Source organism: Asterias rubens, chromosome 15 (assembly GCF_902459465.1).
Source record: "Asterias rubens chromosome 15, eAstRub1.3, whole genome shotgun sequence".
Taxonomy (NCBI): Eukaryota; Metazoa; Echinodermata; class Asteroidea; order Forcipulatida; family Asteriidae; genus Asterias; species Asterias rubens.
Genome location: NC_047076.1, coordinates 4,948,142 through 4,974,684, shown reverse-complemented (window position 1 = coordinate 4,974,684; position 26,543 = coordinate 4,948,142). Strand labels below are relative to the sequence as shown.

At 39.6% G+C, this 26,543-nt stretch overlaps 3 protein-coding genes across 5 annotated transcripts; 2 read left to right on the top strand and 1 right to left on the bottom strand.

Moving 5' to 3' along the window:
* Positions 1 to 5,310: 5,310 nt before the first annotated feature.
* LOC117299866 (zinc finger protein OZF-like) lies at positions 5,311 to 8,152 on the top strand. Of its 2 annotated transcripts, XM_033783443.1 has the most exons (3): positions 5,311 to 5,390; positions 5,995 to 7,130; positions 7,383 to 8,152. In XM_033783443.1, the coding sequence occupies exons 2-3, from the start codon at positions 6,127 to 6,129 to the stop codon at positions 7,603 to 7,605; spliced, it is 1,227 nt and encodes a 408-aa protein (XP_033639334.1). In that variant the 5' UTR covers positions 5,311 to 5,390; positions 5,995 to 6,126; the 3' UTR covers positions 7,606 to 8,152. The 2 variants fall into 2 exon arrangements, with proteins under 2 accessions (XP_033639334.1, XP_033639333.1); XM_033783442.1 differs by having other exon boundaries at positions 5,995 to 8,152.
* Positions 8,153 to 9,423: 1,271 nt separating this feature from the next.
* LOC117299867 (pyridoxine-5'-phosphate oxidase-like) lies at positions 9,424 to 17,679 on the top strand. Of its 2 annotated transcripts, none has more exons than XM_033783446.1 (7): positions 9,424 to 9,537; positions 10,245 to 10,607; positions 11,113 to 11,212; positions 11,613 to 11,666; positions 12,724 to 12,852; positions 14,811 to 14,887; positions 15,973 to 17,679. In XM_033783446.1, exons 2-7 carry the CDS (start codon positions 10,252 to 10,254, stop codon positions 16,136 to 16,138), a joined length of 882 nt encoding a protein of 293 aa, XP_033639337.1. In that variant the 5' UTR covers positions 9,424 to 9,537; positions 10,245 to 10,251; the 3' UTR covers positions 16,139 to 17,679. The 2 variants fall into 2 exon arrangements, with proteins under 2 accessions (XP_033639337.1, XP_033639335.1); XM_033783444.1 differs by lacking the exon at positions 9,424 to 9,537 and adding an exon at positions 9,560 to 9,951.
* Positions 17,680 to 17,897: 218 nt separating this feature from the next.
* LOC117299865 (histidine protein methyltransferase 1 homolog) lies at positions 17,898 to 26,512 on the bottom strand. The gene is made up of 8 exons (XM_033783441.1): positions 26,390 to 26,512; positions 25,001 to 25,098; positions 23,907 to 24,087; positions 22,937 to 23,100; positions 21,281 to 21,426; positions 20,222 to 20,320; positions 19,353 to 19,468; positions 17,898 to 18,919 (listed from the first exon to the last, which is right to left on the bottom strand). The coding sequence occupies exons 1-8, from the start codon at positions 26,469 to 26,471 to the stop codon at positions 18,867 to 18,869; spliced, it is 939 nt and encodes a 312-aa protein (XP_033639332.1). The 5' UTR covers positions 26,472 to 26,512; the 3' UTR covers positions 17,898 to 18,866.
* Between the last annotated feature and the right edge of the window lie 31 nt (positions 26,513 to 26,543).

Genomic DNA, 26,543 nt, shown 5'->3' with positions numbered 1-26,543 from the left:
CATAGTGATTTGTGTTGTGACAGATCACACTTTGCTTAGCAACTACGATTGATTTGCAGTTCAGATCAATCTCAGAGCTTTGTTAAATCGGGTCAAGATTACAACAGTCTACATGTGTAAAAACACATGGAGGAAGGACCACAATCGTTTAACAAGATTTTGCCTGACAGTAGCACAGAAAAGGTACCTACAACTGTGCAGTTCCACATCCTGAAAATTCAATAAATGTCTTTCCTAATTAAAGAGTAGATCCTACAATTTACTTGTGAAACGGAAAGACATATTGTCATTTACGAATTGGATGGACTATCAACATTATCTCGTTAATTCAACCCCCGTGAAGTTGGCAGTCACTGGAGGGCAAGACAGTCACTCTACAAGTGTACTAATGGGTGGGTTACTCTAGGGCAACAGACAGCAGACTTAACCAATTGGCGAATCTCATGGCAAAACTTCAAAAAACTCAATGTGCAACTAATACCCTTTTCCCTTTTTTTATAGCCTAAAGATCACTACAGAAATGTCACATCCTCTGAACATATAAAAAAGGAAAGTTGTATTGCAAGTTTACAGCCAAGTTTAAAAGTATAATAGTTCAAATACAGATTAAACAGGTCAGATTAAACTATTAATATACACTTCCGTTTTTAGATCCTAGCCAAAAAAACCTTGATCCACCTGCTTGGCCTTTTCATGTATTTTTTAATAGTGATTTGTACACTATGAATTCAAAGTTCATTCATTGGCTTTTCATGTGGAGAATTCCATGGTAAATACGTAGTTTGTTTGGTTGTAGTTTCTTTGGTCAAAAACCACCAATACCATCCCTATGAGTCATCCCCTAACTCACAATGAACCTGATTGTTTTGGAAGTTTGATGAGGGCCACTTGAGGTCACTGGGAACTATCCCTGGAGTATACATTATGAAAAATAAGTAGAAAAGAAAACTTTTTACCGATACCATGGCAACTATCAATTTGAGTAAGTGTGACTGTGACAGCAGTATACAAGTACACAAGGATGAGGGTGTGTTCTAAAAATGACAATAATTAAATTAAGTACAAACTCACTAAACTGCGGGCGTGATTGACAGTCTGAAACCAAACTCATGTCTGCAAGTATCTTTGATTTTTTATTGAAACAAACATAAAACTTGGTCCGAAGGCCAAACTGGATACTGTGTTTTTTAAACACCCAAATAAAAAAATGTACAATAAGAGGTAAAAACAGGAACAATCAACAACAACGAAAGAATGTCAGCTTCACAAATAGATTAAAGAAAATGGGGGGGGGGGGGGGGGGGGGGGGGGGGGGGTCTGTACTACAATAACATGGTACCCCCCCCCCAATGTAGTTGAAAGGGAGGGCACAACATTACAAATGATTATGTTAGGAATTGACAGAATATCTGGCTACAGTACTTAGTTCTTTTGGGATATTGAGCACATAATTAGATGCATCTAGAATTTATCACAAGATCATAGTGAACCATTTCTACATCGCATCAAATTGCGATAGGATGTTGATAATAAGCTGTGTTATTTTTTAATAAGATTTTGCTGTGCTCCATTCCAGGGGTCTGATTCTACAGTGTCACCACCTTCCACTGGACCCCAGTGAGCCACGTTTTGGGGATACTAAGGCCTTATCAAGAAAATCACCCCTTCGCTTGAAGCGGAAAGGATCCTAAAATAAACCATTACTCACCGATTCTGTTGCCAAGAAATACACATTATTTGCATTGTGTGGGTGAACAAAAATCATGTTAAAGTGTTATGGAATTGAACTGCCTCAACTCTATAGAAGTTTTGTTCAAATATTTGTGCTCTTTTTGTGGGGTACACCTGAGTGCACTAAGTCAATTTCACTTCCGTCTTGGCAAAACTTTCCTTGGAGCAGGCTACTTTTGCAAGATGATGACCAAAATAAAGAATATTATTGGGGCCTTGTTTACATTGAAATCTCTAGTGGAAAGAGGGCAAAATCTAACCTTGCCCAAAGAAATTCTGTAGAATAAATTTCCCTACGTGAAAAAAATGCGAATTGTGTCGTTTTCACCATGGAATAAGCTCCTCGAGTTTGTTTTGGGCAGCGACTCTGGTGAGGAAATTTAAAGGAAAATTCAGGGCTCAAATTTGTAGGGGGTAAACAAGAATTGTTTTACTGTCCACTAAAAATTGTTTTACAAGACCAGAATAAAAATGACTAAGGAAAACTTTCTAAACATTTTAACTGATTTTGAGCGAGCACTAGTAGGACGTATGTAGACCCAAAATTTCGGGGAAAAAAGGAGTTTGTCATTATCAGTCGTACTATACGACCGATGACATAATTTTGAAAAAAGGGGTACAGCGCCCCAGTTACTGGGTCTAGGATGTATGTAACTCTACATGATTTAAATGTATTGTTTGAAGATTATTAGAGTTACAGCATCGGAACATAATTGGTTTTTGCTTTTAAAGGTACTGATGTATTACACAGAGAATAACAATTTTAAATTGGAGCCCTGCAAAGTGCCAAATGACTAAAAAGGGATGGACCAAGGACCAAGTAGGCACCAGTCCAAAAGGTTGATCGCAAATAGCAAAATGTCAAGAGAGGGCGCTGTTGAACCCACACAAAGGTATAGGCGTTGCGTGCGCAAGTCGTAGAAACTGCATAGAAACCGCCCCACAATGCATTGCGTTTCTGAATCGCGATAAACCTTATTGCCAAGTATTACATACCTCATCAGGGACAGTGTACCCAAGTTGACTTGTAGTCGAGACCCGATTCGGCTAAAGTCCGAGACCAAGACTGAAACCAGTTTGGTTTTTTTGCACTTTAGACCTGCCATCCTCGATAATATTTTCGTTTTTGTTTTTAGGATTCTCTTTTTTGAATCGATTAGAAAACAGAAGGAAAAGAAATTCCCCATTTTATGTGACACTGGCAATTTTGCACTAACAAATTTGTAGTGCAAAACAAAAATTGCTGCCAATTCAAGAGGGTCTTGACAATATTTCCATATCCGAGGTTGAAAAGTCTTGCTATGCATTAGCACCCTTGCCGAAAGTGACACTGACTCATTGCAAAAGGCATAAAGTGCCTTACATTTTTAGTTTACACACTGTGTTACTTTGTCAGCCACCACTCTCTCGGAACGCACGCCACATTTTATTTTTGAACGAATACTGACTGAATCAAAATATAATTTTACCTTCCTGTCTAACTTGGCGTATTTTTAGTGTTCATCAATGGGTAGAAATAAGTAGTACTCACTATGAATGTAGTTTTTTTAATACGTTGTGTTCTTACCTGACCTCAAACCTGCTTCAAGTATTGGGAAAACTTCGGCATCAACTCCAAGTTAAATATATATTTTTGTACACACGTACACACACACAGTAATACCACACAGCACACACAAAATAAAACACGACGAACATCCCCCCACGCACTCAGTTTGCGCAGTAAAAGCGCTGACATCACTACTGATGAATAATTCAACACCAACTTTTTGACCAATCAGAAGGTCAACTTTCACGCAGGCAAATGACCAAAGGGACTTTCCCCTAAAATAAAAAATAAAAACCGAAGCTGTTGTTTTGTTTACGTTCCATTATACAGACGTTATGTGTGGGGTGGGTGGGGGGGGGGGTCATTTTGTAATAAATGTACTACTTTATCATCAAATAAAGTGCTAACCTAAAGGTAAGCACAGCGAGTGATTGGGGTATGGGCGAGGTTTCAAGATTAGGGGAAAATAGAAGGGAATGTCGCGTTTGTTTATCCACAGCTCTGTGTTTTTGTAATACCACGCGTGTGATGTACTTTCAGTAGAGGGCGCCCTCGGGATCGCCTGGAGGTACGGTGTACAGTGTCAAAGGGGGTTGTCAATTCATCCAGAGTGACGTTTCTATGGATTTTTTTAAACCGGCGTGGGGGGGGACTACAAAATGGCACACTCATCCATGATTTTGTACTACTATTAGGTGGCAGGAGATTCTGTTTGGAGTAATGACTTACGGCCTCTGGGAGGGGGTCCAAGTGCAGAAGCTCTGCCTCATAGGGGGGGGGGGGGGGGGGTTGAAAAATCAAGCCACCATGTTCTAAAACAGACATAGAAAAATAGACACACATTTGAAGCAAATCAGATCCATCCAATCTTCTCAATATTATTTACTGGAAACCATTTTGGTGGTCCCTGGTCAAAATTCCAGTTGAACCTAGTTAACTGGGGTCAACTGGTTCAACTGGATAGTGACCAAACTCGTCCATTTTCCATATTAACCAACTGGTTTTGACTAGGTTTAACTGTGTTCAACTGAGTTTAAATTATAAACCAGTTGGTGTCTGTCCATTTTCCATATTAAACCAACTGGTTTTAACTGTGTTTAACTAGTTTATCAACTGGTTTCAACTAGTTCCAGTTGAACCCAGTTTAACTAGGTTCAACTCGAATTTTGACCTGGGGTGTGTCTATAGGGGCTAGGTACGGTGCACAGAGGGGAGTCCCGGAGTTGCTGTCAGCCCGTCTTGGCGTTTTACTATAATAGGGTGAACAAAAATCAAGTCTGGGGGTCCTGGGGGTGGAGCCCATCCGCCGGCGCGGCCTGCCCCCACACACTTGGGCGCGTCCATGGCCCATGGAGGGGCCAAAGAGGAAGTCTCTGAGCTCTGAGCTTTTTAGCGCTATGCAGGGGTCGGGACAAAAATTAGGCACACTTTGTTTGATGCATTTCAGATCTATCTTCTAAATTTACAGGAAATATTTCTGTGACATCGAAGATGGGTTTCAGGTGGGGGTCAAGGGAGCTAACTAAGACCATGAAGGTAGAAACTATTTGTACCTACATGTAAGACCACGGAAGCTCTGAGCTTTCTGCGTTTTGTTGGGTAAACTATACACAGATATTTTTTTCATGTCATTTCATTTGGTAGCTAGGTAACAAACCGGAAACCATCAATCCAGGCAGTAAGAGCTTTCCTTGCTCTATTGTGTAGGTAGTCTTGGTTCCACGACCATTGGTGTTCATTCCGATTATGCACGGCAAAAACTGTACACGCTTGTAATGAACGAACGCTAGCGGGCATTCTGTTTCTCTGATTTCCGGATCTCTACAGAGCGCCCGCTAGCGTTCGTTCATTACAAGCGTGTACAGTAACTAGTTTTTGCCGTGCATAATCGGAACGTTGGTTGTGTGTGACCGCGCAACACCAATGGTCTTGGAACCAAGACTATTGTGTAGGCTGTTACCTACCCCTACCCTACCCAACCGCCCCCCCCCCACATAATCGATCAAACTTGACGCTTGAGGGCGCTGCACAAGAAACAAAGTTTTAGCAGCGGATGTTTTTTTTGATTTGGCACTTCGCGGTGTTTCTTATTTCAAGTCTTTCAAAAAAGGTAAGTTAAGTTTCTCCACATTATTGTGCCAGTTTCCATTAGTCATCCCATGTAAGTATCATTGTAAATGTTCGATTTATTTCCTCCTTATTTTGTGTCAGCCATACCCTAGTAAGTTTCTAGTTCTAGAAACTTTAAAAAAATAAGGCTTCGATGACTTCAACAACTCACAACTGGTCCCATTTGTTTTGAGTTTTTCCTGTTTTCAAGGTAAACGAGAAAGAATGGTTTCCCGGTGAAGCCATACGTGGGAGAAACATCTGCAGTGACTACAATACAAGTGTTCTTTGAGACTCTGTGTATGACTCTATAGCCAGCAGTTGTCTTCGTTTTATTCAAAATATTTTTATGACATTTTAAAAATTACCATGGTCATTTGCAAAAAAATAAAAAAATAAAAAATTAAATAAAAAGTGTCACATGGCTTCTTTAAAAAAATAAAAAATCTTCTTTCATGGCAACATTTCAATTTCCAGTCAAATACCAACACAAATTTAAAAACTGTATTTAAAACTGGACGAAGCAACTACTTGAAGCGTAATGTTTGTCTATAGAATAAAGAGGGCGCTTTTGAACTTTGAAACCCCTTTGTCTACCCCTGCAGATTAATGGTATAGTCCAGGTGTTGCTGGGGACTATGCATGTGTCTACTAGCAGATTCTGTTGATGAGTTACAAAAATGGTCTTCACAACAAAGAAGAAAAAACAGGAGAGCAAATATTAATTGACAATCGTGATGGAGAAGTTAGCAAGTGGCATCTTGCTAGAGGGTTTTCAAAAGCGTCGTCTGTTCGTGAGCTTAGGAACAAAATTGGCCGTGTCTGAACTGTGCAGAAAAATTAATCAGACAGACCATCAGCATGATTACACTAGTCACTTTGTTGATGATAATTGTGGAAAAGCTTTCCCATCTGAGGCTAAGCGGTTAGTCCACCAGCAAATCCACCCTGGAGAGAAACCATTTGTTTGTGATCTTTGTGGAAAAGCTTTCCCCTCTGAGGCTAAGTGGACAGTCCATCAGCAAATCCACACTGGAGAGAAACCATTTGTTTGTGATCATTGTGGAAAAGCTTTCCCATCTGAGGCTAAGTGGACAGTCCATCAGCAAATCCACACAGGAGAGAAACCATTTGTTTGTGATATTTGTGGAAAAGCTTTCCCATCTGAGGCTGAGCGGACAGTCCATCAGCAAATCCACACTGAAAAGAAACCATTTGTTTGTGATCTGTGTGAAAAAGCTTTCCCATCTGAGGCTGAATGGACAGTCCATCAGCAAATCCACACTGGAGAGAAACTATTTTTTGGTGATATTTGTGGGAAATCCTTCTCGTCCAAAGGTAACCTGACACAACATCAGCTTATCCACAGTGGAGAGAAACCTTTTGTTTGTGACATTTGTGGAAAATCCTTCTCACGAAAAAGTCTCCTGACATGCCATAAGCTGGTCCACACTGGAGAGAATTGTTATGTTTGCGACATTTGTGGAAAATCCTTCTCACGAAAAAGTCACCTGACACGCCATCAGCATATCCACACTGGAGAGAAGCCATTTTTTTGTGACATTTGTGGAAAATCCTTCTCACGAAAAAGTCTCCTGACATGCCATTTGCTGGTCCACACTGGAGAGAATCGTTATGTTTGCGACATTTGTGGAAAATCCTTCTCACAAAAAAGTCTCCTGATACGCCATCAGTATATCCACACTGGAGAGAAGCCATTTTTTTGTGACATTTGTGGAAAATCCTTCTCACGAAAAAGTCACCTGACACGCCATCAGTATATCCACACTGGAGAGAAGCCATTTGATTGCGATATTTGTGGAAAATTCTTTTCAAAAAAAAGTAGCGTGACATACCATAAGCTGGTCCACACTGGCGAGAAGCCATTTATTTGCGATATTTGTGGAAAATCCTTCTCACAGAAAGGTAGTGTGATACGCCATCAGCATATCCACACTGGAGAGAAGCCATTTTTTTGTGACATTTGTGGAAAATCCTTCTCACGAAAAAGTCACCTGACACACCATCAGCGTATCCACACTGGAGAGAAGCCATTTGATTGTGATATTTGTGGAAAATTCTTCTCACAAAAAAGTAACATGACATGCCATAAGCTGGTCCACACTGGCGAGAAGCCATTTATTTGCGATATTTGTGGAAAATCCTTCTCACAGAAAGGTAGCGTGACATGCCATAAGCTGGTCCACACACATTGAAAGAAGCCAATTTATTGTTTGTGACTGTTGTTGGAAAAGCCTTTACATGTAAAAGTTATTTGACAATCCATCAGCGTATCCACAGACTGTGAACTATCTGATTGTGAGGTTTTAAGAGAATTCTTCTCATTTAGAAATCACATGATCTTTTATAGCATGTCAGCACTTTAAAGAAAGAATTTGAGTGTGGCTTTTGAGGAAATCTTTTTATCAAAAAGTAACTTAACACGCCAACAACATCAACAAGTCGACTCTCAGAAAAAAATCATGTGGATAAAACACTTTGTGGCAACGACTTTTCAAATGAAAATACCTCCTTTAATCAGCATTTGCGAGAAATTTTGTAGTTTTTTTTTTGCGGAAATTCTTAATTCACAAATTGTAATTTAAGTCTAATGTGATGTCTTTGCGTCCCCATTTGAGAAAACCATTTGTATTAAACCCTTAACACCAACGTAACACATGTTTTCAGCTGGAGAGGTCTCAAATTCAATTCAATCATTTTTAGTAAAAAAATCGTTTCTTTTTCAAAAAACTACATTACTTCAGAGGGAGTCATTTCTCACCATGTTTTATACTATAAACAGCTCTCCATTGTGTGTTACCAAGGAAGTGTTTATGCTTACAATTATTTTGAGTAATAATTACCAATAGTGTCCACATTAAAATAGAATTAGTTTAAGGCTAAACTTATTCCATTTGTGTTTAGCTCAATATTCCATTTATGTTGTTTTGAACTTGTAAACTTTGTAACAATAGTAAGATGGTTAACTTTGAAGAGAAAGAACATTTTTGATGATTTGACAAAATAAATAACCAATTGGGAATCAACCTTTACTTTTGTTTAGATTTTGATTGTGTTTATTTGTTCCCAAGCTGATGAGGCTGTATAAGGATTGGGGGGGGGGGGTAGTCTGGTCTTTATTTGTGCTTTGAAAACAAGTAATTTTCTTCGATGTAGCACATAGGGAACAAGATGAACTTGGAAGTTAAAAGTAAATTTTGTCATTGCCAGTCTTCATGGGATTTAGTTTCCGGCAATTTGCTGTGAGGTCAGGTCAGATGCTTACATCTTTGGATGGTTAAATGGATCAAGTAAGATTTTCCTGGTAAATAGATCAATATTATATGAAGGGTCACCTATTCAATTAGCTTTGTCTAAACATCTGCCCTAAAATCTAAAAACATAATAGCAGCCTTTGTAAAATAATTGACAAATATTCTCCAAAACCCCGACTTGCCTCCGTCAGAAATAATTAATATTCCATGGTTATTAGTTATCCCATAAAAATAGCTTATAACCCGGGCCCTCTCAGTGCCTGCCTGAAAATCTCGCCACCGCTCATAAAAAGGGAAAATAATAATTATCCTCAACAGATTATGGTGAGGCAAAAATAAGCACATGGACCTTTTTGTTGTAAATTTTAGCAAAAATATTGGCACAAATTCTAAAATTTAACAGAACCACCACGAATAATATTATTCTCTTGCATAATCACAATCGCGCACTTGCGTCACAAATCGTGCTTTTAAAGCGTTGCATAAGGAATAATTCATTAAAACAAATTGGGGGAATTCTAAACACAAGTGTGAGTCACCCGCGTATTATTCAACCTTTTTTCAACAAACAGCTGTACAAATATTAACTCAAAGATTCTGTTTTACGTCACAAAAGTTATTTGGTAAATCAACTGGATAAAAGCAGAGAAGTTCTTTAAAAATGTATTTTTTTGTGAGTTTAGAAACCCCTCTTTTAAAATGAACTATTCCGGGGACCTTTGTGTATCGCCCGGGCCGGTTGTGTGTGTGTGTACGACGTATGATGTGCACAATATTTTGGCCGATTAGTCAGTCAGTCAGCACAGCAGTATTTGTGTGTGTTTGTTGCAGAGAAAAGATCAACAATTTTTTTCCCAACAGAAGCTAAACTCTGTGAGTACATAATGGTTTTTTCCCCTGCTGGATCCTTATTCTTGGTAACGATTGCTCTATTATAGTCGCAATGAATATGATGGGTCCGTACAGCAGAACGGAACCTCTTCCCATCTGCTGTGCTGTGTGTGAGAGAATGACTGAGTGAGAGAAGCTCCTTTTTACCTGATATTTTCAAAAAAAAGTCTACACTGTGTAGTACACAACTCAAACCTGTTAAATATCAAAAGTAGAGCGCATTATAATAATTAGAGTCCCCAGCACCACACACCTGCAACCTATACGTCCCCACATTGGGAGATTGATTGCAGTATTGAACCAGATACAGACTCCCATGTAGTACACGATGACGATGTACTCTCCTGCCTGGAAATTGGGTCCAGAGCTTCATTAGATCAGGTATTAAATAATGGGGTAAGTTTACACATAACAAAGATCGCCAATCCGCCTGGTTGGTTTTGCGGAATGGTCGTTCGAAAGGCATTGCAGGAAAGGTGCTCTGATGACTTTCCGTCCACGATGCCTTGTTGGCCATTCAGCAAAATTTACAAACCAGGCGGTAATCACTATAAACTTAAGGTCTCAGGACCAATCCACCTACTGAGTTTCTCCATAAAAATAAAGTAATGCAAACGCCATGTTGTCCTTTTTCTGGAATAATTCCATTTACATATTTGAAGCTGAGGAGCTATATTTTTTTCTTTCAGGTTGCTGATGACAACTTTTGTGTACCGTTCGATCAATAAAGGACTGTTTGGGTGCCTATCAATTCATCGGCAGTCTGTCGCACATAATCACAGTCGTCTCTGTTCGCGGTGGAGTCGTCAACAATTTCATTCTGCCAGAAACATCCCCACACATAACGACGCGATGTCTGGAATTGTTAGCAGCACCAATGGGATCGACGTGGCAGGGATGCGCAAGGCGTACAAAGCCTCACACGAGTCATTTCAAGAGAACAACTTAGTTGCGAGAGAACCGATTGCCCAGTTTGCGGAGTGGTTTAAGGAAGCGTCAAAAGTGGACAGTATAGGGGAAGCAAATGCCATGACTCTTGCAACAGCAACCAAGTAAGATCACTTTAACAAGTAGTTGCGATAACGTAACCCTCCTGCCAATGGCGGAGCCGGTGCAGGAGGATTACGTTATCGCAACTTTTTAACAAGCTGTATGTTACAATGTAGCTTTCAGCAGGCTTTGATATATTGTCGGGATCCCGACATAAACTAATTTTGAGCACTTTATTTCACTGCTACTAATAATTGGCAGACTTTTTCGAGCAATGGCTAAAATGAAAGCTTGTAACTTTCTCGACCCCCATCAAAATACCCATTGAATTTTAAATCAAAATTTTGGGGTAAAATCGGCCAAAAATCTGACATAGCATCTTTAACTCTTTGTGAAATCCACCCCAGTAGTGCTAATGTTAGATCATTTTTTGCTTAATAATGCTGCTTGACTGTATGCATATATATTGTTTTTATCAAGTTTATGCTGTTTTTATCAAGATTATACTGTTTTTATCAATATATGAGAAATTTGTTTGAATTTCTTTTTCTTTTGTTTTTCAAACAGGGAAGGAAAACCTTCTGCTCGGATGGTTCTACTGAAGGGATACGATAAGAGAGGTTTTAGATTCTTCACAAATTATGACAGTCGAAAAGGAAAAGAACTGGTACGCAATCATTCAAATTTCCCCTGCCAGTTTGTTTGTTTGTTTGTTTGAATGATCTTCCCGTCAAGGGAACTCAGAAAACTCCCACAAGGGATATAAACACCATGGCAACAGCCAATCTCTCTCACAAACATTGGTTTAACATCTATAATTGTGAATAACACAAATCAAGAAACTAACTAGACGACAATATTTGTTCTAGTCATTGTGAAATCAGCGGATAGCGGGGGGATTCGACCCCAAAACCTTTTGATTGCAAGTCCTGCAGTCTAACCACTTGAACACAGTAACTTGGTTGTAATCATTGTTTGCAGGAAAATCATAACATAGAAAAAACTTCAAGTTTCAGTTAAGGTTCTCCCTCTGAGGTAATTGTAGCAACTCAATGTTTTGTTCACAGGCAGAGAATCCATTTGCGTCACTGGTTTTCTATTGGGAGGCTCTAAGTCGCTCGGTAAGTAACCTCATAAGTTCCTCTTAACCTGAACAAAGATATTGACAAAATAGAAAAGCTGCCAACATTAAAGGCAGTGGACACTATTGGTAATTACTCAAAATTATTATTAGCATAAAACCTTACTTACAAGTTATGGGGAGAGGTTGATAGTATACAAATATTGACTGTTTCGAGTGCTATGGTTAAAACTATGACTCCCGAGGTGATCCCCGGAGCATTCTATTTTCCTGAGGCGAAGCCGAGGGAAAATAGAACGCTACGGGGATCACCGAGGGAGTCATAGTTTTTAACCATTGCACGAGTAAAAGCAGTCAATATTTGTTTTATAACACCCCAAACATTTCTAAATACTGTACTATTATTATTTAGTTACAGACCTGAATGCTACAATCCACGGACAACGCGAATACAGATTGCAAACACTTTTACTGTGCTGCATGTAGTGTCGTGCAATCCGAAATGGTTACAGACTAATTAATTTATCATCCTCGTACACGCAACGGACGTCTGGGTACTGCACGCCGTGTGCTAACCAACGCACTATCACACGGCCGTCGTCTAGCAAAACTAAGACATGTCATGTGACGCGCTCTAAACCAATGAGCAGGCAGAATACTTGCAAGGGGTGTTATAATATAAAACATTATGAGAAACCGCTCCCTCTGAAGTAACGTAGTTTTCGAGAAAGAAGTATTTTTTCCACGAATTTGATTTCAAGACCTCAGAATTAGGTTTTGAGGTCCTGAAATCAAATACTGAAAGCACACAACTTCATGTGGCAAGGGTGTTTTTTCTTTCATTATTATGTCGCAACTTCGATGACCAATTGAGCTAAAAATGTTCACAGGTTTGTTATTTTATGCATATGTTGAGATACACCAAGTGAGAAGACTGGTCTTTGACAATTACCAATAGTGTCAAGGGTCTTAAAGGCTAGATAGCTCAGTTGGTAGAACACAGGCACTTTAATCTGGAGGTCGCAGGTTCAAGTCCTACATAGTCTACTTTAATAGATGTTGTTTTTTCCTTGTTGTTACATTTCCTCAACTAAAAGGTCCGCATCGAGGGGCGTGTGGAGAAGCTTACCAACGAAGAGTCAACAGAATATTTCAACTCCAGACCTCCAACAAGCCAAATTGGAGCCATTGTTAGCAATCAAAGTTCAGTTATAGAAGACAGAAATGTAAGTTGCAATGGTTGTTAATTTAACACCATAGTTAGTTATGGCTTTTTATATAGCTCAGTTCTGTCACACTTTGTGTTTTCGTGCAAGTTGTGGAGCATTGTTTTTTGAAGTATGAGACCTATTCATTTACATATCACCATGTACAGTCGACTCCCGTTATAACGAGGTCCGCCGGACTGGCCCATTTTCCTCGTATTATCCGAACCTCGTTATAAACGCAGCGCGCTAAATATAGATACACACGTCATCATTGTGCATGCACACAACACGTGTACGTGCATACACATTGTACACAACACGTGTACGTGCATATACACTTGTGTTAGCCTGCACGGAGCTGTTTGCTTATCAGAACAGCTATTACGAGCATCTTGTACACAAGAATATCATTGCTAAATGTCTTTTATTGAGTGATTAATCAGGGAAATGTAATATTTTGTACAATTTATGATAACAATATAGCAAAGAGATGTCAACTTGCCGTTCAGAGCGAGTGGATTCTGCCGCGTAGCGCATGGTATGAACATGATGCATGCACTGAACGTTCATTTTCGTTGGTGATCGACATGGAGTATCATGATAACAGCATGTCAAGCGTGGGACACCAGCGAGATGTTTCTGGAGTTCCGTTGCACATGGACTGAAGGGAGTGATGATTGTATAAAGGAGCTTGTTTCAGTTGTTTGCCGTTTCCTTTTTTGGCTGTTCCGATCCAGTTGTTTTGTTTCATTTTTCAATTTCTCCTTTTAATTCTTATAACAGTATTTAATTCATTAAATCTTTGTGTATCTGTGTCTTTTAAAATAATTTTCTATTTGATTTATATTATTGATTTAATAAAATCTTTGCGTATCTGTGTCTTTTAAACCATCTCTATCTTTTGATGTGATTGAATTAAATATTCCGGACGGGCAACCTTTGTTTTTTTCTTTCTTTTCTTAAAAAAAAACATTTTTGGAAACGGGGGAATCTTCATTCATTGAATTGTTATTATTGAATTAATAATAATATTTTTAATTGAAAAAGGGGCTCTACTAAAAAAAAAAACTCGAACAGCGGTGACGTTTTTGAAGTTTTGCATGGATGATACGAGCAAGGAATAATCATTAGAACCCCCAAATACTGCCGAGTGCGTTCGCCGACATGAATTTATTAAGTAAGCGGCATGTTTTTGAAATTGAGAAGGATTGTCGTCAGTGACTAAACCGTTGGTGGTTTTGAGCCACGCGCGTGATTTAAGCCATTCTATTGTCTGCTTGGGTAAACCAGTCCGTTGAATAGACTGGTGGCACTCTACGAGCACCATGCAATTATCACCTCTATTGTATTGATCATGGGGTTTAAGGGCTTCATGTCATTTCTCAACCTTGACGAAGGTAAGCTTTTTTTACACACTTATTCCAGGCCCTCGCTACAAACGTCTGAAAACAATACATTTTGTCTCCAAGGGACCGCAAAATTACCTCGTTATAACCGTGTTCTCGCTACTTCCGTGCTCGTATTATCCATATTTTAATGCATTGAAACACGCACGGGGCAGTTCGGGACCGGCAAAAAACCTCGTTATAACCGGAACCTCGTTACATGCGAGCTCGTAATAACGGGAGTCGACTGTAATGGTTTACAAGCTGCTGTGGCGCAGTTTGCTGCAGTTCAAACCAGGAACTGCAAGGTTCTACGTGTGTTACACAACACTTGGGGCCAATGGCTTCATGTTCATACGAAGGACGCAGCAATACTAATTGAGTGTCTTGCTTGATGACGCAAATGTCCCAACCGGATCTCGAACCCACATTCTGCTGAACTGAAACACCAAAGCTTGAGTCAAGTGCTCTTATTTGCTCAGCCACAACACGCCAGGCTATTCATGATATAAAATGCTCACAACAGAGTAACTGAGCTGGGACTTACTGCAGGCTCTAAGTGTAAAAATCCTTTGTTCTCGTTTGAAACAGGTGCTGACCAGGAAAGATCAGGAACTCAAAGACAAATACCTGGACTCTGGAGTCACAATACCACGGCCAGATCATTGGTAAGAAAACAGGCTTGTATCTACCCACCAGTAGGTGAAATGATTGTAGTGTTCGAGTTGTCTGGAAGTCCAAAGATTTTGTGTTTGAGGGTTTTCCGGCTCAATGGGTGAAATGACTTTCTTATCGGTCTGGTTCCGTAGATTATTGAACATGAAAGAACTGTATTGAAAGAACTGTATTGAAACAACTATTGAAACAACTACCACAAGTCTGAGTTCTGAGTCAAGTCCAGGACACAAGTCATATATTACAAGCCACAATTAAGGTTTCCAAACTAGGAATCGCTGAAAAAAAGGCATTCAAGATACAACCCTTCACGTTACGTAAACTGCTCATTGCGAGTGTGCACTTGCAGGACTGTTGGGCAGAATAAAGGAACATTGCACCTTTTTGTACATGTATTGGGTAGATGGTGGGGTAACACAAGAACGCTTTTGCATCTGCCTTTGTGCACAATTCTATTCTGCCAACCATGTTAACCCCTTGCACAAAAGAATCAGTGCACTAACATCCCCCTAACCACCATTTGGGGAGTACACATGAAAAGACACCAACAATGGTGGAAATGGTAAGCGTGTATCTTGCCCGAGTCTGCAAAGGGTCAATAAATTCTGTAAACCTGCATGAATGTAATTAGCATTTTCATGGGAAGGGTAGGGCTAATTGTTTCACCATCAGGGATGTTGAAAAAAAAACCTGAAGTAAGAGCACAAGGCATGAAAGTTTGCGAGCGCGAAAGCTTGCGAGTGCAAAGCCTGCTAACACTCATTTATCTTTGAGTTTGAAAGCCCTACCCTTTGCAATCTGGGGTGTTCCACATGGTTTTATCTTCATTTTCTTATGAATGTGGTCTCAGTTATACATTTTTTTCTTGAAGAACAATTCTCTATATTTATTGATACTTGTTTGGGGTGGGGGTTTAATAAAAACAGCCAGATATCACATCCCTGCACAATCTGCAGGGGAACGTTTGGACGGTCATAACCAATAACTGTTATTGGTTACAAAACTGCACCCAAAGTTCTATTGAGGTTGGAAACGGACAAATCTTATGTAAAGTTTATTTGATTTTTGTTCCATTCAGGGGTGGATTCCGAGTGGTCCCGGACGTGGTGGAGTTCTGGCAGGGACAGAGTAACAGACTTCATGACAGAATCGTCTTCCGACGACCCCAACTTGATGAAAACCTCGACGGGAAGTTTGTCAAAGAAGGAGAGGACGGATGGGTCTATGAAAGACTTTCACCATGAAGACTTTTGTGAGACTTGGATTTATAGTTATATTGAAATAAAAAACCTGCTTTAGCAATACAGGGAACTAACACCGTTTGGGACATGCGCTCCAGAGTTGCGCTGAACCAAATTCTTAATTAAGTACATACAAATTTTGACGTCTGAAACAGTTAGGAGAGACTGGACACACAAGAAGTCGAAAGATCGACTGTTGCAGTTGTTCCGAACGACTCTGGAGCACCTTGGTTTCAGACGTCGATCTTGTTATAAGCCGAATCAATGTAAGTGTTATTTTAAGTTTGCCTGTCTGAAAGCAAAATTTATTTGTGTCCACCTAGAGTCGTTCCTAATCTGGTTGGTTGGGCGTGACTTTGGCGCGGCTGTCTGAAATGGGAACTAAGGCAGTGCTTAAAAAGTCGGGTACAAAAGAATGTTCCTGGGGGTACACCCCAACAATTCAATGTGAATGAATACATGCATAGTCTTTTGAGCTTCCAATGGAATGTTCCAGTGGTCCGAGGGAACAGTCAATGAGCATTCCCTTGAATACTTACCAGATCCAATAAGCCATTTGCGAGTTAGATTTGAAAAATGGCTGGTACAATGATTTGCTTAGTCACAATGTACCACTTCATTTTGAATTCCTCAGACTACAGAGACAGTTGCTATGTCACATGATTTGGGGCAAGATTTTGTATAGCAAGCTCCAGAGCAAACCCTGGTACCATTGTGCCATAGACATCCATTCCATTCAGAATTGTGTATGGGTGTCGCGTCTCTTACGTTACTACGCAAAAGTTTGCCCCAAATTATGTGACATAGCAACTCTCTCTATAGTCTGAGGAATTCAAACTTAAGTGTTGACTTGTGATCACGTACATCATTGTACCAGACAACATTAAAATCTAATGGCTTATTAGAATGTTACTATCGTTTCGTCTTATGAGACACTTCCTAAAGTACTGTCATTTGGCTTAAAAATTGAAGGATTTAGTGAGTACAAGATTTGAAGTTTTCATTGTTTTGGTTTGCGGGTTACACTGTTTGATATTCAAATGTGTGTCAGATGAAATGTGTGTGAAGTTTTGCCTCAAAAAACAAATCATTATTTATTTTAACAGTGTGAATTAAGGAGCTTAACTGCTTCACTGTTTATGATTATGAGGCTTGGGAACGTTTATGTTTGGTAATCACTCTTAAAATTAATGAAAATACACATTTTTGAGAAACTTTTCATGAAATGTGGTCATGTAAAAAGATATTAGATTTTATGTCTCGAAACTTTGAAGTATTCCTATTAGGGATTATTCTTCCTGGGTGGACATTATTCGCTCTGGATTGCACATTCAGCGGGAAGGCTCCAACCCTACTTTACCCTTGTAATCCGCCAGCACTCCAGCATGTTTCCTGTAGACGAGCACAGATTATACTGTTAAAAATGTTGAGACTACACCAACATAATTCACAACAACCACTCCTTCCAAAAGAAATTTACACATGAGCCCAATTTCATAGAGCTGCTTAAGCAAAAAAGTAGCCAAGCACGAAAAAAGTATGCTTACCACGAAAAAAGTATGCTTACCAGAATAAGGTTACCAGCCAAACTACCACATCACATGTACAATTTGTGACTGGTATCCTGCTTAATTTTGCTTAGCAGCACTATGAAAATTAGGCCCTGGTTTTAAATTCTTATTTTCCCACACCATGCAAAGTTTCAACACCACTAATAGGATAGGGTCTTCCACAAAACATACAGAGGAGATCATAAAACATGTATTTTTAGATGATTATTTATTAATTATAAACTTACATTGTAAATGATCAAGGCAGTCTTTCTTCAGAAGAAAGAAATTTAAAAAGGCCATCGTTATTTTAAATAAAAACAAATCGACAACTTAGTTAATAATACATATAAAAGGGCCGTTTTGAGATGTACATTTACTGGCCTGTTTATACCATAGTATACTTTACAGCATTTAAAGGACTCATAAAAGTATCAGACCAACTTAAAAGTCTATTCACAACATAAATACTTTCCACGAGTTCAAGAAGATTTTCAGCACTTGTTCATTAAATTTGTAAATTGCAATAACAGTTGTGTAATTGTATCATAGCCAAGTCTATTTTGTTGTGCTTTTATGTGTTTACTGTCAAAGATTGGTTCTTTAAAGTAAAAAATTACGAATAAGTATTTTACAAGTACATGTGTCTGCTTTCAAATTGTGGCTGAATGAGGTTTACTAATAATGGGTGCATTCATTTAGCTTCCCTGGGTGTACCCCGCGGTGCTCACTCCGGTGAGCCCCTGACGAGAGCTAAACGAATGATTACACTCGCCCTCTCATGGTGACGGCATGCACCTCGGGTCATCCCTAAGTGACCCCTCCACAAACGAGGCACTGGGGGGCTGACCCGGTGTGCCCCGTCAAAGCTATTCAAACGTACCGGGCAGACTGGGGTCGTATCACAAGATTACAAAAGAACGAGAGGTGCCAGTTGCTCTATGGCTTGATGCGTCTTTTAACAGCACATTTTGCGTAGTCTCATACCACAGAATGGATCAACAACAGACAACATATCCAATATATTTGGAGACTTTCAAGTCACACTTCCAGGGTTTACGATCCCGCAAGGCATTCTGGGAAAGAAAGAAAAATGGCGGGGCGAGATCTTCCCCCACTGGGAATGAGGGTGTTTTTCGACCAGCTCTCCTATGTGAAGGGTTAACGGTCACTCAATTTGATCAATCTTTTGCCGCTTCCAAGAATGACATCTTTAAAATCTCCCTCTTCACACCTAAACAGAATGAAATGAACACAGAAAATTAATGGCGTATTTTGGGGAAAGTTTGCAGAAAAATGCAGGACACGACAAGACGGGCAGTTTGGAACCCTGTTCACCATTAAGTGAGTATGATAGGTGCACACAGTTTGCTCTAATCACAAGGCCTTATCATGCACAGAATGAATAAAAACGCAATGTAACTCCACAAGCAGGAATGAGATTTTGAAGATTAGGAAAATTTCTGAAAAATGAGCCTGGATGGGTTTACCTTTAAAGAACCCCTGCATGTGACATCACGCAATTTCAAAAAGCACCCTCACTGAGGCAAAGAAGCACCCTCACTGAGGCAAAGAAGCACCCTCACTGAGGCAAAAGGAGGAGGCAAGTTATTGGACGCTGCAAGGGTTCTATTCTACACACAAACTTCTTTGAAAATGAACTTTACCTCGAGTATAGGTCTTGCAGACTTCAATGTTAAATTCGCCACGCTGCTTCACCATGTCTTCAAACGATCGTGTCCCTCCGCCCACACCAAAGTAGTGAGTCTTCGCTGCTAGGTATCTAGTATTACAGTTGTAATTAAGGCAAAACAAGGTGTAGCACGCAATACAAATCATACATTTATTCTTAACTAATGCACAAGCCACCATTAGCACACAACAATTGGAAATTATAACTTGTTGTACTTGCCTAGTTACAAGACAGCAAACATGCTTAGAGAATTTCCGTTGGTGGCAATGGGAAAAATTCCTGTATCCTGCCACCACTTATTCATTCGTTATGAAATAAAAATAATGATATCTAATTTACAATAACTAAAATACTAATTTTTGTAAAAATAAGTGAAAAGGTGGTGGAAAAAATTCCTGTATCCTGCCACCACTTATTCATTCGTTATGAAATAAAAATAATGATATCTAATTTACAATAACTAAAATACTAATTTTTGTAAAAATTAGTGAAAAGGTGGTGGAAAAAATTCCTGTATCCTGCCACCACTTATTCATTCGTTATGAAATAAAAATAATGATATCTAATTTACAATAACTAAAATACTAATTTTTGTAAAAATTAGTGAAAAGGTGGTGACAGGATACGGAAATTTTACCGGATAATGTTGCGGACAATTAGTTTGCCAAATTTGCTTATATACAATGGATTTGCAATGTTTCATCATTCAACTTAATGCTACAAAGAAAAAAAGCATGCGCTATGCTTTTCGTAAAGTAAAGTAAAGTAGTGGTCAGAAAAGAAACTCTAAAACTTCCCCAGTAGCGGTGGAACAGCTCCCTCTATATTGACAGAAAAGGATACATAACTCCGGTTGGACGCAATACTGCCCTGAGTATATCGTAAAGCTTGTCATAAGACTCTAAACTGTAGATTGTTTCCGATGTCAAGATGACGTCATACCTATCAAGAAACATCCCATAACATGAAACAAATTAGTAAAGTCCAGGTTGATCAAGCTTGCTTTGCAGTTTCTGCCCCGACTTTCACTTAGAGGTAGATATAGGATAGAGAAAATACATTTGGGGTGTCGAACAAAGAGGTTCGGAAAGTGGAGAATTCTTTGGTTCTATTCACAGAAAGTATAAATTAAGAATATTGAGTCAAAGAATGAAAGATTCAAAGTGCTCCTTGCAATGAAATACTGTTCCCCTTCCCCTAGATCTACTACAGAGCAGCCACTGTGTTCATCTCCAAAAGCTATTTGCGATATGTCTGGTACAATGACGTGCTTAGTCACAATGTACCGCTTACATTTGAGTTCCTTAGACTATAGAGACAGTTGCTATGGTTTTGGGCAAGCTTTTGTATAGCAACCTCCAGATGAGCAGACCCTGGTACCATTGTGTCATACACATCCATTCTGAATTGTGTAGGGGTGTACTGTTCACCGTCTATTACGTAACCTCTAAAAAGCTTGCCCCAAATTATTTGACATAGCAACTGTCTCGATAGTCTGAGGAATTCAAATTTAAGTGGTAACTTGGGATCAAGCACATCATTGTACTCAGACAATATCAAATATACCGTAACATAGCTTCAATGTAACCAAAGAGAAGCTGAAAGGGAAAACAGTCTGTCCCTTTTGCATTTATGTATAAAACATTAGTTTTTACAATTGTATGATGAAGGGGTTGGCAGCATAACATCGTAAAGGTCCTAAGGCCATGTCCAAGTTGGTGGCTATGGCTATGGCTAATAGCTATGGCTACAGCTTGATCACCGCATCAATGCACTGAAGTACTGGATGTCCTCAGCAACACTCTTAGCAATAGTTATAGCCATAGCCATAACCACCAATTCAGATTATGGCCTTTGTCTACTGTTAAATCAGGTTTTTTTTTGTTACAGGAGAATGCATACTTTGAACATTGTTCTTCGGAAGTTAGTAGCTTCTGCACTAGACTCCAGTCACCTGACAAGTAGCGGAGGTCCTGATTAGTTGAATCCTCCTCAGGCTTGTTCAAAATGACACTAGGGATGGTCATGTGTTCAATCACCTCCTCATTCTAAAGTTGAAGAAAACAAAAAGATTTCTTAAAATAGACTGAGATTCAGCGGCAAATGATTTTTTCCTGAGAATTTAAACCCCTTCTGGCAAATATTTCCTCTGGAAACCTTTTTATTAAAGGGGGAAGCATCCACACTGATTTTCATACGAGGGCCCTTCACCTTTGGAGTCAGCTCAGCCTAGCTTGGCCCCGTGGTCGTTGTGACAATGGACCGGTCCATTAAGCTCCGCCCCATTGCGTATTGACCAATCACAACCAATTGCCCCACCAAAAGTCCGATAAAGTAAAGTCTGACATGCGTGCGCGCAGCAGAGTTGTGCAGAATGGCATTGGAAAGGCTCACGTATTCTTGCTCACACGTGTGCTGTGGCCGGCGCCTAATGGATCGGTCTATTGGGTGTGCTTTGCGTACGCGCTTAGGTGCTTTGCGTACGCGCTTAGGACTTCGGACAAGAGGATAGAGCCTGAAACTTTTTCAAGCTTTTGTGTGCACCAACTTTGGTTAAACATCCTCCCAACTAAAATGATCAAACCAGAGTTTGGACAACCTTAAGCTTTTGTGTGCACCAACTTTGGTTAAACATCCTCCCAACTAAAATGATCAAACCAGAGTTTGGACAATCTTAAGCTTTTGTGTGCACCAACTTTGGTTAAACATCCTCCCAACTAAAATGATCAAACCAGAGTTTGGACAATCTTAAGCTTTTGTGTGCACCAACTTTGGTTAAACATCCTCCCAACTAAAATGATCAAACCAGAGTTTGGACAACCTTAAGCTTTTGTGTGCACCAACTTTGGTTAAACATCCTCCCAACTAAAATGATCAAACCAGAGTTTGGACAACCTTAAGCTTTTGTGTGCACCAACTTTGGTTAAACATCCTCCCAACTAAAATGATCAAACCAGAGTTTGGACAATCTTAAGCTTTTGTGTGCACCAACTTTGGTTAAACATCCTCCCAACTAAAATGATCAAACCAGAGTTTGGACAATCTTAAGCTTTTGTGTGCACCAACTTTGGTTAAACATCCTCCCAAATAAAATGATCAAACCAGAGTTTGGACAACCTTAAGCTTTTGTGTGCACCAACTTTGGTTAAACATCCTCCCAACTAAAATGATCAAACCAGAGTTTGGACAATCTTAAGCTTTTGTGTGCACCAACTTTGGTTTAAACATCCTCCCAACTAAAATGATCAAACCAGAGTTTGGACAACCTTAAGCTTTTCTGTGCACCAACTTTGGTTAAACATCCTCCCAACTAAAATGATCAAACCAGAGTTTGGACAATCTTAAGCTTTTGTGTGCACCAACTTTGGTTAAACATCCTCCCAACTAAAATGATCAAACCAGAGTTTGGACAATCTTAAGCTTTTGTGTGCACCAACTTTGGTTAAACATCCTCCCAACTAAAATGATCAAACCAGAGTTTGGACAACCTTATAATTGAATTCAATCAGACTAAGGTAGAAGAATTTGTAAAGTCTTGATGATTTCAGTGTCACTTACATAATCTTGGAAGTGTACTGCAGCAGCTTCCTTCTTGACTGCATAAATGCCTGGGAGTCCAATACCACAGCCGAGCTCCAACACTCTCTTATTCTTAACAGGTATTTCTGCATCATGGAGGAAGTGGACAAGGTCTAGGGAACATTCCCAAACTTTCAAACCACCTGTGAATGAGTTTTTAAAAATGGGAAAGAAGTGACAGGAATTTTAATAGTGAAAGGGATATGAGACGGTCCATGCCAAAACAAGGTTGTTTTTACTTAAACTAAAAACTGGGATTATTTGCTCAAAAATAAAAGAGCCCCTTAGCCTGGATATCACAGGCAAAATGTGTACACAGCATATTGCATATTGCGGCGCCACAGCACCTTGTAAACCATTACATGGTGCTACATGTATGTTAAAGGAGTAGGTCTCATAATTCGAACGCAGTCCCACATACCTTGCAGGAAAATCTTGTATCCTAAAGTGCTTTGAGCATCACTGCGTGACGGGATACATGCACTATACAAGAAGCCACAATTATTATTATTATTATTAAAGACTGTGGAGAGTCCACTTCCAACCTAAATGCACCACCAATGCCAATTCAAGTACATGTACAAGACTCATTCTCAACTGCTTGGCATTAACACTGTGTTACCTTACCAGCTCCCTCTGAAGAAACATAGTTTTTGAGAAAATAGTTTTTGAGAAAATAGTAATTTTTCAAGAATTTTATTTGTGAGACCTCAGAATTAGATTTTGAGGTCCTGAAATCAAGCATCTGAAAGCACACAACTTTGTGTGACAAGGGTGTTTTTTCCCATTGTTATCTCGCAACTTGGACGACCAATCGAGTTCAAGTTTTCACAGGTATGTTATTTTATGCATATGTTGAGATACACAAACCGAGAACACTAGTCTTTGACAGTTACCAACCCAATAGTGTCCGGTCTCTTATAAAGATTAAATTCCAGGCGTGTCTTACCTTCATACACCTTTGGTATGAGATCCGAATGACCATCTACAGCCTTAGATACGTCGCTTTCATCTTCCTCGCTCTTCAAGGCCTGACTGAATGAGCTGATTATCAGCTCACTCTCAACATCGTCTGGGTTTAGGAAGCATAGTTCTAGATCGCCAACTTTGACCACATCTACAGCACAGGACTGAAAGGAAAAATTCAATTGGACCATGTGGTAGGAAGCATAGTGCTAGATCGGCAGTACTGAACTGAAATTCAAAGCAAAAAATAATTTGACCAAATGTTTGATTTTGAGGATCTAAATTTAGGCCAAATAAAAATAAAAATACCAGTTGATCGTCCCCTCTCGTTTTTAGTGGCCCCATCCTTTTATTTATAATTTTTTTTTTCTTTTCAAAACGACAAAACTTCTGTGCACTAATCTTTTAAGAATTTGTAACTACATAAAGTAAGTGGTGACTTTAAACTGAAGAGTTGGTGGCCAGTTTGAATTAAAATGCTTGGCACCCACCTTTGAAAGAAATAAATAAACATAAAATAAAAGGCCCTCATCGTCCTCTTTTTGGAAAAACCAGGACGATCAACTGGTATATTATTTTACTTGGCCTTAGCTTTCATCTTGTTTTCCATAATGGAAAATGATTACTCCTGCAGCTCCAAACAGTTCCTTGAGTCTTGAGTTGAGTAATCCCCATACAGCTCTCGTAGGAAGCTAAACTAGGTGTTGCGTTGGGGGATGTCATTGGTCGAACGTGCAAAATGCGAAGAGAAACAAAAGAAAAAGAAAAGAAAAGGTTGCTGTGCTAGAGCCAGACTGGGTTTACAGCATTTTAGAGCCAGCCAGAGGTCATAGGACTCTAATTGCTGGCAGCACAAAGTCAAAGAAATTCTTTTAAATACTGACCTGGGGTCGATTTCACAAAGAGTTTGGACTAGTTGTAACTTAGGATGCGTCCTAGGAGATATTACAAACGAAAGGCTAGTCCTAAGTTTGGACGAGTAACTCATCCTAACTTGAGGTAAGACTAGTCTTAACTCTTTGTGAAATCCACCCCTGAAGTGGTTGAAAAAAATGAGAGTGGTGTAAAACACTTAACCTCATAAGCTGTTAGATCGGTTGGAGTGTACAACTCTTTGGCTTCTTTTAATGTCTCTGTGCTGTTATTTGTGGAATCTGTCGGCAGACTGGCATTCTCTGTAATTAGTATTAAATACAAAATAATAATATAATTATTATATAATTAATATTTATACAAAACAAGCCAGCATGCCCAGGGGTATAAGTTAGACCCAGTAAGTGGGGCGCTGTAGTAGGCCTACTCCCTTTTTTCGAAATTTTGTCATTATCGGTCAGAAATTTCGAAAAAAGGAGTACAGCGCCCCAGTGGTACGACCGATATTACAAAATTTTGAAAAAAGAAGTTCAGTGCCCCAGTTACTAGGCTGGGTCTACCCCTAGCCCCATAAATTTGTCCAATCCACTCTATATACTTCTAGCCTCATAGGGGTCTCATATTTAGGGCCTCCTTAACGCTATTCATTTTTCAAATCAGTGTTGATGGGTGAAAGTTTTACGACCGTTAGCCAGCCAGAACTGTAGTTTCCTGTGTACTGTATACCAATTTTCTGCTCGGTACTTACTGTTGTTTTCCTGCCGCATCGCAAGTTTTTTGACTTCTCAATAATGCTCAACGCTTTATATTTTGGTCACTCGACCACCAAGCGCTGTACACCAGTCTACTTGCCGAACTGCCAAGCCACCACCGAGCTGGACTAAACCATTCTGTGAAAGGGATGATACTAACCCGTGTGGCAGTGCGTGCGCTGTTTGTTTACAATATAATACCCACCTAGGGCGGGGGAAAGCTTTATGTGTACAGTACACAGGAAACTACAGTTCTGGCTGGCTAACGGTCGTAAAACTTTCACCCGTCAACGCTGATTTGAAAAACGTATAGCGTTAAGGAGGCCCTATATGAGACCCCTATTACTAGGCTCACAGGGGAGCCTTATAGTTTCTAGAAGTACACTCTATATATCCTTACGACGGAGTGGATTGGATTGGAACAATTTACGGGGCTAACCGACACACTATATAGCATATTAATATTACTTACACTTGCCTCCCCCTCTTTCCCCCCTCTCCCGGCTGACCCACCCATGGCCACAACGCACAAATCATTCAAGTGAAAGAATGTTAGTATTTACCCTTTTTGTTTATTTGTGTGTTTCTTTTATTTGACAATCTCCAGAGAACTCTTTAAAATACAACAAACGTGAAAAAAGGGAAAATACAGACAATCAATAGCCATCATAGGATAGCCCCACTTGTGTGGCCAAGGATAGCTGAATTGGCCACACAAGTGGGGCTAGCCATAGGATAGGGCCTAAATAAAATAAAAGTAAAAAAACAAGTTGAGGAATTGATTGTTGAGGACAAAAAAATTCTTATTAAGTTATTTTACCAGAAACAATCACAAACTTACCTGGATTACCCTTATTATCATCTTCCCCACTTAAATGTTGTTCTTCATCAACACTGACATCAAAGTTGAACTGAAAAGACATCTTCTTTCTTCGTCATCACACGATCCTCCCGGCCCCCCTAACAATCACCGAACAGTGATCCACACACAATCC